A 13,173-nucleotide genomic window follows, 5' to 3' on the forward strand; every position below is an offset into this window, starting at 1 on the left:
TTAAACTTACAAATCAACTGTGTATGCACGATTTAGCATGTCCGAGTTTATATAGAATACAATACCCACAATTGCTCAAGTTTCTGGAACAACACAGCAGCTCACAAACAAGAAGCAGCCATCACATTCAAAACGATACATGAAATAAGAGATAAAGCATACATATTAAATTGGTAATGGTTTCCTGGAATGTGTCATATGGGAGACAAATTAAACAAATAAATTTGGAGGATTATTTACATCAGAAAACGAGTGGTAGCTCTAAATCTAATGAACTACTTTCACTTGTGTATGTTTCTGTGTACCATCCAACTGTTTCTGGTGAGCAGGTCCCTTTTTTATTATTTTATTTATTTATTTACTTTTGAAGAATCTAAGTATGTTTGGTAACTGTCAAATATCAGGAGGCACCTATTTAACCCACTGAAGCATTTAACACACACTGTGTGTGTGTGTGTGTGTGTGTGTGTGTGTTTTGCTATGACATGCTTTTCACACTATGACTTTAATCTACTCATTCAGATTACCGTAAACACGAACTACGATTCGTATCTTTCCATTCTTAATGACCAATTGTTGGTTGCTGCTGCTTCTACTTTTTCATGATATGCAGTAGAAGCTCCACCTTACAAGATGACTAGAGTCACTATCACAGGCCTGCACATACTTCATACCTCAACTGGCTTGCTAAATTAACTGCTTGTATTCCTACAGAAAATACTGGGTGATCAAAAAGTCAGTATAAATTTGAAAACTTAATAAACCACGAAAAATGTAGATATAGAGGTAAAAATTGACACACATGCTTGAAATGACATGGGGTTTTATTAGAACAAACACAAAAGTTCACAAAATGTCGGACAGCAAAATGTCCATGACTGCGCATGACAATCGTGTATAAAAGGAGCTGTAATGAGACAGAATCGGATGCGCCAGCAGAAGCAGCATGTTGACGTTACCTGAAAAGGTACTTTTTAGTGAAGCTGTATTATCAGAATGGGGAATTTGCTAGTTCAGTGTTACAATCCTATCGCCATAGGAAGGGGATTCGAACGGGTAAAGGTCCATGGACAAATGCAGCTGTAGCGAGAATGATTTCGAAGTTCGAAGCCCTGGGTTGTTTAGACGTTAGACCTCGTAGTGGCCGACCAAGCACAAGGCGTAATGCTGCTGAGACAGTTCAGGATGAAATGGGTACTGCAGCGGGTTCGTCTGTGCACGGGGAAGTCAGTGCTCGTGCAGTCGTACGTTGCACCGACACTCCACACATTACTGTTTGGTTGGATTTTGTACTGATAGCAACGGAGGGTACCCCTAAGTGCCATCGGCATCATGAACTGTTACCTGGCGATTTAGTGAAGCGGAGGGCATTTGTGGTGTGGGCGTTTCAAAAGATGGTGGAAGATGACAATTGTTTGAGTAACGTGTTGTGGACCGACAATGCTCATTTCACGCTTCAAGGGTCTGTCAACGCTCCCAGCTGCAGAATTTGGGCTACCGAAAATCTTAGTACTGTCGTGGTAACTCCATTGCATGACGAGAAAGTCACAGTATGGGTTGGATTTACCACATCTACAGTTATCAGGCGTTTTTTCTTCAAGGAAATGCGTGATTCTGGTTTTGTAACTGCTACCGTGATGGGTGAGAGGTGCACCGATATGTTACAGAATAGCATCATCCGCAGCCTGGCTGATGAACACCTGCTGGAACGTACGATGTTTATGCATGATGGCACTCCACCCCATATTGCTAGATGCGTGAAGCATCTACTGCGCGCGTCATTTGGTGATGATCATGTGCTCAGCTGCCACTTTCATCATGCTTCGGCTCCCAGATCCCCAGACCTCAGTCTGTGCGATTATTGGCTCTGGGGTTACCTGAAGTCGCAAGTGTATCGCGATCGACCGACATCTCTAGGGATGCTGAAAAACAACATCCGATGCCAATGCCTCACCATGACTCCAAACACGCTTTACAGTGCTGTTCACATTATTCCTCAACTACAGCTATTGTTGAGGGATGATGGTGGACATATTGAGCATTTCCTGTAAATAACATTATCTTTGCTTTGTCTTACTTTTTTATGCTAATTATTGCGATTCTGATCAGATGAAGCGCCATCTGTTTGGACATTTTTTGAACTTTTTTTTTGTTCTAATAAAACCCCATGTCATTCCAAGGAAGTGTGTCAATTTATACCTCTCCATCTACATTATTCCGTGATTTATTCAGTTTTCAAATTTATACTGACTTTTTGATCACCTGGTATCTGCAACTATTTGGTACCAGGGGTGAATCAACATCTTTCTTGCCAGAAGGAGGTGATTATCAAGACACGAGGTGTTGGTACATGGTACTAGCATATTGTCTGCTGGGGTGAAAGTCTTGTCTGATGTGCTTACAGTCACCAATTTCTTTTGATAATACTACTGTCCTTTGATATTACCAATGTACCTGTTTTCTAAAAAAAGCTAACAGGAAAGACAAATATAATCTTAAGACCAAAAACAACATCTAGAAATACTTACAGGGTTAAAACCAGTACAAAAAGGTGTCAAATACACAGATACACACTTATTCATCAACCTGCCAGAGATACAGCATCCAACATGACAGCTGTTATGCACTAGTGCTGAAAAGTAATGTGTGTCTACATCTACATCTGAATGATTACTCTGCTATTCACAATAAAGTACCTGGCAAAGGGTATAATGACCCCCCCTTAAAGCTGCCTCTCCACCGTTCCACTCTCGAACGGCATGCGGGAAAAACAAGCACTTAAATTTTTCTGTGCGATTCCTAAGTAGGTGGGTGCCAATAGAATGTTTTCGAAACTGGAGGAGAAAACTGGTGATTGAAATTTCATGAGAAGATCCTGTTGCAACGAAAAATGCCTTTGTTTTAATGATTGGCACTCCAATTCACGTATCATGTCTGTGGTACTTATGAGCAGCCCTTCTTTGTACTTTCTCAATGTCATCCATCATTCCCACCTGGTGCAGATCCCACATCACACAGCAATACTCTAGAATAGGGTGGACAAGTGTGGTGTAGGCAGTCTCTTTAGTCGACCTGCTTCACCTTCTAAGTGTTCTGCCAATGAATCGCAGTCTTTGGTTGGCTCTACCCACAAAATTATCTATGTGATCGTTCCAATTTAGTGTATTTGTAATTGTAATACCTAAGTATTTAGTTGAATTCACAGCCTTCAGATTTGTGTGACTTATCGCGTAATTGAAATTTAGCGGATTTATTTTAGTAATCATGTGAATAATTTCACACTCTTCTTTATTCAGGGTCAATTGCCACTTTTTGCACCATACAGATATCTTATCTAAATCATTTTGCAGTACGCTTTGGTCATCTGATGACTTAACAAGACGGTAAATGCAGCATCATCTGCAAACAATCTAAGAAGACTACTCAGATTGTCTCCTATGTCATTAATATAGATCAGGAACAATAGAGGGCCTGTAACATTTCCTTTGGGAAGCCGGATATTATTTCTGTTTCACTATATGACTTTCTGTCTCTTACTACGAACTGTGACCTTTCTGACAGGAAATCACGAATCGAGTCGCACAACTGAGCCAATATTCCATAGGCACGCAGTTTGGTTAGAAGACTGCTTGTAAGCAACAGTGTCGAAAGCCTTCTGGAAATCTTAAAATATGGAATCAATTTGACATCCCCTGTCGATAGTAGTTATTACTTCAAGAGTATAAAGAGCTAGTTGTGTTTCGCAGGAACGATGTTATTTGAATCTGTGGTGATAACATGTCAATAAATCATTTTCTTCGAGGTACTTCATAATGTTCGAATACAGTATATGTTCCAAAACCCTATGGTAAACTGACAGTGATATGGGCCTGTAACTCAATGGATTACTCCTACTTCCCTTTTAGGGTATTTGTGTGACTTGAGCAATTTTCTAGTCTTTAGCTATGAATCTTTCTGTCAGTGAGCGGTTGTATATAATTGCTAAATATGGAGCTATTGTATCAGCGTACTCTGAGAGGACCTGACTGGTATACAATCTGGACCAGAAGCCTTGATTTTATTAAGTGATTTAAGCTGCTTTACGATACCGAGGATATCTATTTCTATGTTTCTCATCTTGGCAGTTGTTCTTGAGTGGAATTCAGGAATATTTACTTCGTCTTCTTTGGTTAAGGAGTTTCGAAAAATCATGTTTAATAACTCTGCTTTAGTGGCACTGTCATAGGTGACTTCACCTTTGTTATCGCAAAGTGAAGGTATTGATTGCGTCTTGCCACTGGTGTGCTTTATATATGACCAGAATTTCTTTGGATTTTCTGCCAGATTTTGAGACAGAGTTTCATTGTCGAAATTAGTGAAAGGATCTCTCATTGAAGTATGCACTATATTTCAAACATCTGCAAAACTTTGCCAGTCTCGGTGATTTTGCGTTCTTTTAAATTTGGCATGCTTTTTTCGCTGCTTCTGCAACAGCAATTTGACCCATTTTGTGAACCATGAGGGATCAGTACCACCACTAATTAATTTATGTGGTATATACATCTCAATTGCTGTCGATCCTATCTATTTGAAACCACTCCACAACTTTTCTACACTTACATGATCAGATCAGAAGGAATGATGACAGTCTCTTAAAAAGGCATTAAGAGCATTTTTATCAGCTTTTTTAAATAGATATACTTTGCGTTCTTTTTGAGGAGTTGTGGTATTCAGCCTAGCAGCTACTGTCTTGTGCTCGCTAATCCCTATATTCGTCACGATACTATTTGTCCAAGATTATTTGTTCCTAAGAGGTCAAGTATGCTTTTGCAACCATTTACGCTTCGAGTGGGCTCATGAATTAATTGTTCAAAATAATTTTCTGAAAAAGCATTCAGTACAATTTCGGATGACGTTTTACGCCTGCCGCTGGCTTTAAACGTATACTTTTTCCAGCATATCAAGGGTAGATTAAAGTCATCACTGACTATAATTGTATGAGTGGGATACCTATTTGAAATGAGACTCAAGTTTTCTTTGAACTGTTCAGCAACTATATCTCCACTGTTTCACAGGAACTATCTACTTCAATTTCACTACAAGGCGAACTACTTCTGACAGCAATAAATACTCCACCACCAATTGTGTTTAATCTATCCTTTCTGAACACTGTTAGATCTTTAGAGTTTTTTTTTTGGAAAATATGATTTATGTAACTGTTATGATGGACTGCTCAAAGAGAGAAGATATTTGATTTGTTCCAATTTTAAGACATTTCAGTTTGTAGGACAGAAATAAAGTTGAACTTTTTAAATTTCGGTGATGTGTCAGGCAAGAACTTGCTCAAATTTTGACTCCGTATCTTTTTCATTTTGTGAGAAAATGAAAACTTCAAGAATATTTGGTTTGTTATACTACTGGTAACACTAACAGTAATTTAGGTCATATGAAGAGAAATGGGACGGAACCTGTGTTCAGAAAAGACAATGTAATTTAGATAGACCTATCTCAGGAATTGGCTTTTCAGCCCATATTGTACACAAACCAGTTCAGAAAGAACGGTCTAGTGAAAAATAAAACTATATAATCAGAGTTTAACATTTATATAACTGTTTAAACTTTTAAGTAATTTCAAAAAAAAAATGTCCTGGGTTGGATTGTAAGCCTAAGCACAGAGCGTGTGATTAGTACTGCAAGTGGCGAGGTAGAACGTTACCACTGTTTTTGTACGTCTGTTCAAAAAGCTTTATATTTGAGTTGTTTCTTGAAGAAACAATGTTATACAACATTACAGTTTCTGCTTCCTTTACTAAGTTCAGGTAGTGGTGGTCTTCAGTCAGAAGATTGGTTCGACCTAGATTTCCATACTAGGCTGTCCTGTGCGAGCCTCCATCTGCGGACTACTACTTCAATATATACCCATTTGAGTCTGCTTACTGTTGTCAAACCTTGTCTCCTACAATTTTTACCCTCCAGTAACACCAAATTGGTAAGTCCTTTGGATCTGGATTTATCCTATTATGTGACCCATTTTTTCAGTCTCATTTTCACTGGCCGAGCTAATATACCTACAAAATTTTTCTACTGTGGTAAGTATTTGTTTCGAGTTCATCTTCATTACAATAATGAGTTCAATATGACATTAGTAGCTAACACACATCAGAATTGCTCTTGTATCACTGCTATTTGATTTAGTGCTGATAATTCTGTAATCAACTGTTTCTTTTGCCACTACACTTCACTGATTCCCATTACATCTAACTTCACCTACCCATTCTCTTTTTACATTCTCCAACCCACCTACTCACTAAAGTGACCTAACATTCCATGCTCCAACCTGTAGAACACCTGCTTTGACTTTCACACTGACTACATCCAACGGAGTAGTCACCACCTGGAGATCCAAATGGGGAACTGTTTTACCTCAAGAATATTTTCCCAAGAGGGTGCTATTATCATCAAGCCATACATTAATGCGGCATGTCTAAGGTAAATTACTAGTTTGCCCTTGCTTTCAATTGTTTGCAGAACCAACATAGCAAGGCCATGTTGGTTAGTGTCAAAAGGCCAGATCAGCAGCACGTAAAGATGGTTGCTCCTGCAATTACTGAAAAGGCTGTCAATCCTGCTGTAATTTATTTCTATAAACGTTCAAGATATAATTATATGTGAACTATTTGACTACCAAAATGTCTGAGTAAAGGCTAACTGTAAAGGAATTCCACTTTAAATCAAGTGCATTTCACCCTACTTTCTGCCCGATTTTCTCCAAGTTCAACTGAACTCTCAGAATGTCCACAACCTGTAAAGAGGATCAGAAAAATGGAGGACCGATTTGGTACTGTATTGACTAACATCATGTGCCATTCTCATTGTGTTGTTATTTGCTTGAGAACACCTTCAATAACGACCTGTCACTGTTAATGAATAATATCCAATAGTATACTGATTGTAAGACATTTAAAGTACTACCTAAATGACCGAAGAGGTTTTAAAACTCTGAAATATTAAGTAGACCAGATATATTGAGATGACGAAGTGTTAAGAGAAATATTTTAAGCAGTGAAGAGCAGGTTTTATTTGGAATGATGACACTACAAGAAGGCAAAGAGAATCGTTAAAAGCAGAGGTGGCAAAATGGAGTTGGAGTACAGGACATACGACACACACATTAGGTGACATGCATATGTGAATCTTAAGTATAACTATAATGTTAGTACGAATTACAACAAAGGAAAAATAGTAGTGTCATCACTTACTTGTAATAAATAGTGTGTGTCTGAACCCACACACCCGAATTGCCAAGTGGAGCTTCATTGTCTGTGTCAGTCTCTGACTGATCATTTCCAACTGAACTAAATTGCCGAACAGCTTGATACACAGTCATGTTATATGGTAAAACCTGATCTCCAATCATGAATTGCAAACGATGCCTCGCACTACCTTGGCTAATGACAACAGCAGCCTGAAATTTGATAGGAAGTAATATTTTATTACCAGAGTGAACACAATCTAGAATAAAAAATGCAATTATATTTGTAAAGATTACCTTTACAAATAGAGATGGGAAACAGGATTCATTAACACATTTACAGCCAAGGTGAGAAGACATGGAAGCCCTTACTAGACAAGACATTAGTTTCAATGTGATCTGTGAAAACACATGCAGGAGTCTAATGTATGGAAAAAAAAACTTTAAAAGACCAAATATATTCTTTTTTTTAGTTTGTTCACACCTCTTTATAAATTTTACTTTTATGTGAATCTAAAGTACTTGTGAAATAACAGTCACTCAACAAGAACTCAAGTTCTCTCTTGCCTATGTCCAACAAACTAGAAGAGTGAAGAGGTAGGAAATTCTGCACGATCCTTTTTTTCACCTGATAAATGGAGCCCCATATCTTACCATTTTTCCAACACTCTCCCTTACACTGAATGCCCTTAAAACTGTTTAGTTACTATTTCCTGGTCTGCCACTCCCCACATCACACTGCTTTACTTAGCGTGGACTTATTGGGAGGTAGTATGACACACTTTCCTCCGACCTTTGAACTGACTGACTCCATTATTTACATGAGGGCCTACTGTTTTATATAGACTCTGAACAATGGTGCAACTTTGGAAATTTTCTTAATACAAATCACTGCCGTATGGGAAAGACATGATAAGTGACAAAAAATCATGAACATGAGCGAGGATTGAACCCCCACAATTGGATTAACATTTTGCAACTATCTGACAAATAACAAAATTTCAGTTATGCAATACCCACCTGTGCTGAGTATTTTTATTATAGATTAGTTAATTATTGTTGCTATGTTTCTGGAGAAAATAGCCAAGGTAAAAAACTGCGGAAAGAATTGTTACAGCTTAGAAGCTTCGCATAGCTCATACCAATTTCACGAAACATGCACAGCCCATATTGTAACGGGACTAAACAAGCTACAAGACATTTGCAAATGTGCAGTAAACCTATCTGGCATAATTATATATGGCTATCTTCCATCTCACTTCAAACTTTCTATTAAGTTTTGAATATGCACGGCTACACTTTTGTCTCCTCCCTCTAACCAAAATTGTTTTCCTCACCTCCACTTTGAAACTTAGCTCAAAACTACACCTGCCTTTTACCTGTACCTTTATTCCCTCCCCCCCCTCTCTTTATGTTTAAACAACGATAAACCATACCAACATCTTACATACCAATGTATCGTCAATATCCTCTTCACTGTTGTCATCATCTGACTCTCCAGAATCTTTATCTTTCAGTCTACCATAGCCTCTAACAACCAAGTATCTTTCTATAGCTTGAACTAGTGCAAGTGGATCTATCTTGACTGTTCCTCCTTTCCATTGTTTCAGATTGCTGCAGTCTGGATGTCGTTGTAAATTGCACTGAAAAATAATATAATATTAAAATATAACCTTCATAAAAAATATAATGTAAATGGATAGATAAAAAATCTACTCACCACACACACACACACACACACACACACACACACACACACACACACACACACACACACACACACACACACACACGTACGTGTGGATGGGTGTGAATTTGTGCTGAGGTTGACCTATTAAAATTCCTGGAGTCTCTAAACACCCCTAATTTCACCTGGTCCTATTCTGAATCCAATGCCATTTTCATTGATGTTGATCTCATCCTCACCCAAGGCAAGCCACAGACTTCTGTTCACATTAAACATACTAACAAACAACAGCACTTACATTTTGACAGTTGCCATTCTTTCCATGTCAAACGTTCCCTCCCTTACACCTTTGGCGTTCAAGGCAAACTTAGTTGTTCGCATGCAGACTCTTTACAGGAATACATAATCATTCTCACCTCGGTCTTCACTGGACGTATGTACCCCACCACTCTAGTTCAAAAGCAGATTTCTTGGGCCGTCACATCCAATACTGGTGCTGCTGGTCAGTCCAAAAAAAAAAAGCCGTGAACATATTAATCAGCTATTTCGACAAGGCCATGACTTCCTAAAATCATGTCCTAACATGAGATCCATTCAGTCTGAGATTTTGCCCACCTAGAATAGCTTTTCATTGCCCTCCCAATCTTCCCAATAACCTTGTCAGACCCTACTCTCCTCCTGCACCGATCTCCCTATCCTATGGTTCCTACCTCTGTGACCAAACCCGCTGCAAGACTTGCCCTATGCACTGTCCTACCACCACCTATACCAGCACTGTAACTGGCAAAACATATATTATCAGAAGGAGAGCCACTTGTGAAGCAACACGTCATACATCAGCCGTTGTGTAAACAATGTTAAGCCTTTTACATCAGCATGATTACCACCCAGTTATCAGTCAGGATGAATGGGCACAGCAGAATGTGTATACCGGCAGCACTCAATATCCCGTTGAAGAGCATGCTCGACAATGACTGTTTGTTTGGTTTTGTTTTGTTTAGAGTGCAAAAAGAACTAGGTCCACACATGTCCATGTCAGAAGCATAGAACACGAAGACAAAAAAGAAGTTAAAAGCAACTACATGTTAAGCCCAACTGATGGAAGAAAAGACAGCTAAGAACAGGGACTTGGAGAAAGGTCCATAAAATACTCCATAGAGAAATGGAGATCCTGAACTGAAGATTAAATGTCCTTCACTATATTGCAACAATGGATAAAAAGTAAAACGTGGTCGACGGCCCACATGATGTTCGCTAAAACAGCTGATAACTCAGACGGCAAACATAAATGAGAATGTAAGTTGTTAAAAAGGGGGCATTCTGTCAGAAAATGACAAGCCGTTAGAGGTTGAGGACAATGAGCACTAAGGGATGGACAATGTACAGCATATTGAGGCTCTGAAGGGGATTGAGAGAGACAAGAGCAGGTGATGCAACTGAAAGCCTGTGTCACCAGACGTACTACATGGCCTGATAGGGGGTGAAGAGCTCAACGGTAAATACTGAGCAGTGTTCTGGAAGACAATTCCGAAAATCATCGGGGCCAATGACAACGGCACACCCAACACTACAGTCAGTCCGAGAGCCGTCAGCGTACACAAAGGTACTATACAGCCAAGGCGATGAAGGGTTCACACCCATTGGGAAAGTGGCAGGCAGCGAGAAGTTAAGCTGTTGGACCGAGAGCCGAAAGCAAACTCCAGGAGGTAACAGAAGAGGGATGCATCCCATACTGGAGATCAAAGGTGTCATCAAAGAAGGATGCATAGTGTGGGTGGCAAGGCATGGCAGACAAGTGGCACACGTAGATACACAGTATGACAGTGGTAGTTCGGCAGCTTCAGCATACAGACTCACAACTGGGATAACGTAAAAGGTGCCAGTGGTCAAATGGATGCCACAATAGTGGATAGTACTGAGACAGCATAAAAGGGATGGACGTGCAGAGGCATAAATGGAACACCCATAGTCTTGTTTCAAATGGACAAGGGACTAATACAAACGGACAAGGGTGGTCTGATCCACTCCCCAGGAAGTACCGTTCAGGACATGAAGGGCAATGAGGGACCGCGTACAGCAGGGAGCCATGTAAGATACGTGGGAGGACCAAGAAAGTTTTCTATTGAACATGAGCCGCAGGAATTTCGTAGTTACAACAAAATGAAGAGCAACAGACACAAAATGTAAAGAAACCAATTGCACTGCCAGAAATTCATAGAAACGGTATGGTCAGTGGAAAAACAAAAGCCATTGTCATTGCTCCACGAGTAAAGACAATCGAGACATCGCTGGAGATGCCACCTAAGGATATAAGTTACTGGAGAACTGCAACAGATCACAAAACCGTCAACGAAAAGGGAATTGGAGATGCCCGGTGGTGACAGGCCATTATATGGTTAGTGGTGATAGCAAACAGAATGATGCTCAGGACGGAGCCCTGAGGCAAATCATTTTCCTGGCTAAAGGTGTCCAACAAGGCACAACCAATAAGAACCTTGAAAACTCAATCTTTTAAAATTTCCTGAAGGCAACAGGGCATGTGGCCAAAGAACCCCTGTGTAGACAGTATGGAGGATACCAGTCCTCCAGCAGGAGTTGTAGGCTTCCTCCAAATCGAGAAACACAGCTACAGTCTGTTATTTCTGCAGAAAACCATACATGACATAAGTCGACAAAGTGATGAGGTCAGTAAATTGCGAGACTCGAGCCGGGCATGAATCATACATTCTATCACTTTGCAAACACCACTGGTAAGAGAAATGGGGCAATACCTAAAAGGAAGGTATTTGTCCTTGCTGGGCTTAGGGTATGACAGTGGCTTCACGCCAGCATCTGGGGAATGTGCCCTCTGCCCAGGTGCAATTTCATATATGAAGGAGAAAGTGCTCTCCCACAAGAGAAAGATTGTGCAACATCTCAATGTGAACATCCTCCGGCCCTTGGACGGAGGATTGGGATGAAATGAGAGCATGACTTAGCTCTCTCAAAGTAAGGGTGGTGTTGTAGCACTCATGATTCTGAGAAGAGAATGGTATTGCCCGAGCCACCTACATACGTTTCCGACGACGGAAGGCAGAGTGATAGTGGGTGAAGCTCAAAGTCACCACAAAATAGCAGCCCAATGTGTTTGGGATAGCAATAGGGTCCACTGTGACATCATCTGGTATGGTCAGGCTGGAAAATCGGGACTAGGCCTTAGTCCCATACAGCCATTTGAGATTGGCCCACATGGCGGGATATGGACTGGAACTGTTAAAAAAAAAACTAGTAAACGAAATCCAGCTATCCTGAAGAATGTGACAACAATGTGCATGCAACTGCTTGTAATGAATACTGATGCCCATTATAGGATGGCTGTTAAAAACATGGAGAGCACGTCTCCACCCAAGAATTTTGCTGCAGAATGCCTCAGTCCAACAAGGATCAAGAGACACGGCGCAGTAAAGAGGAAGTGCGAGTAAAGGAACATTCCACGGTGGTAAGGATAATGTTTGTGAGGTATGCTACCTGGTCATCACAACTGGGGAAATTTTGTTTCTCAAAGGTTGCCAGGGAGGAGTAAAGCCTCCAGTCAACATTAGAAAGCTGCCATTTGGTTGTTCATGTAGGAGTTAGAAATTGGATAGCACACAGCAAATGGTCACCAGGTTACATGTCAGAGTGAACGGACCACTCAAGGTGTTGGACAATCTAGGCAGTGCAGTAGGAGAGATCCAAATGGGAATAGGTCTGCATGGAGTCTGAAAGGTATGTGGGTATTCCTGTGTTAAGGCAGATGAACTTGAGCTGATTGAGGTCAGCCAAGAGGGCACCTCTCTGACAGGTTCTGGAAGAACCCCAAAGGGGATGGTGCACTTTAAAGTTACCGAGCAGCAGACAGGGGCAAGGGAGTTGCCCAATAAGCTGGAGGAAGTCTGCCCTGTGACACCAAATGACATAGCATGTGAACAGTACAAAGGGAAAAGGTCAAGTGAGGAAGGAAAATATGGACTGCAAGAGCTTGAAGCCTGGTAGTCAGGGAGATAAGTTGACTATGAACGTAATTCTGGACGAGCAGCATGACTTCCACACAAGATGGAATGCCTTTCTTAGGAAGGAAGGTGAAAGTAGCCCATAAGAAATACAGGAGCTCAAAGTGGTCGCGAGGATGCAATTTTGTTTCCTGGAGGCAGAGAACAAGTGGACGCTGAGTTTCTAAGGGCAGCTGTAAGTCCTCTTTGTTAGATCGAAGGCCGCTAATGTTCCATTGGAGGAG

At 40.5% G+C, this 13,173-nt stretch overlaps 1 protein-coding gene across 15 annotated transcripts in view; it reads right to left on the minus strand.

The window, feature by feature from the left end:
* Positions 1-13,173, minus strand: part of LOC126337040 (E3 ubiquitin-protein ligase TRIP12) — a 215,765-nt gene that overhangs the window by 24,610 nt on the left and 177,982 nt on the right. For all 15 annotated transcript variants that reach the window (XM_050001352.1, XM_050001355.1, XM_050001353.1 and 12 more), the window contains 2 exons: positions 8,683-8,874; positions 7,239-7,444 (listed from right to left, as the gene is read on the minus strand). In XM_050001352.1, coding sequence (XP_049857309.1) covers positions 7,239-7,444; positions 8,683-8,874 — 398 coding nt within the window. The remainder of the gene's footprint in view (positions 1-7,238; positions 7,445-8,682; positions 8,875-13,173) is intronic.

This window comes from Schistocerca gregaria, chromosome 2 (assembly GCF_023897955.1).
Source record: "Schistocerca gregaria isolate iqSchGreg1 chromosome 2, iqSchGreg1.2, whole genome shotgun sequence".
NCBI classification, from domain to species: Eukaryota; Metazoa; Arthropoda; class Insecta; order Orthoptera; family Acrididae; genus Schistocerca; species Schistocerca gregaria.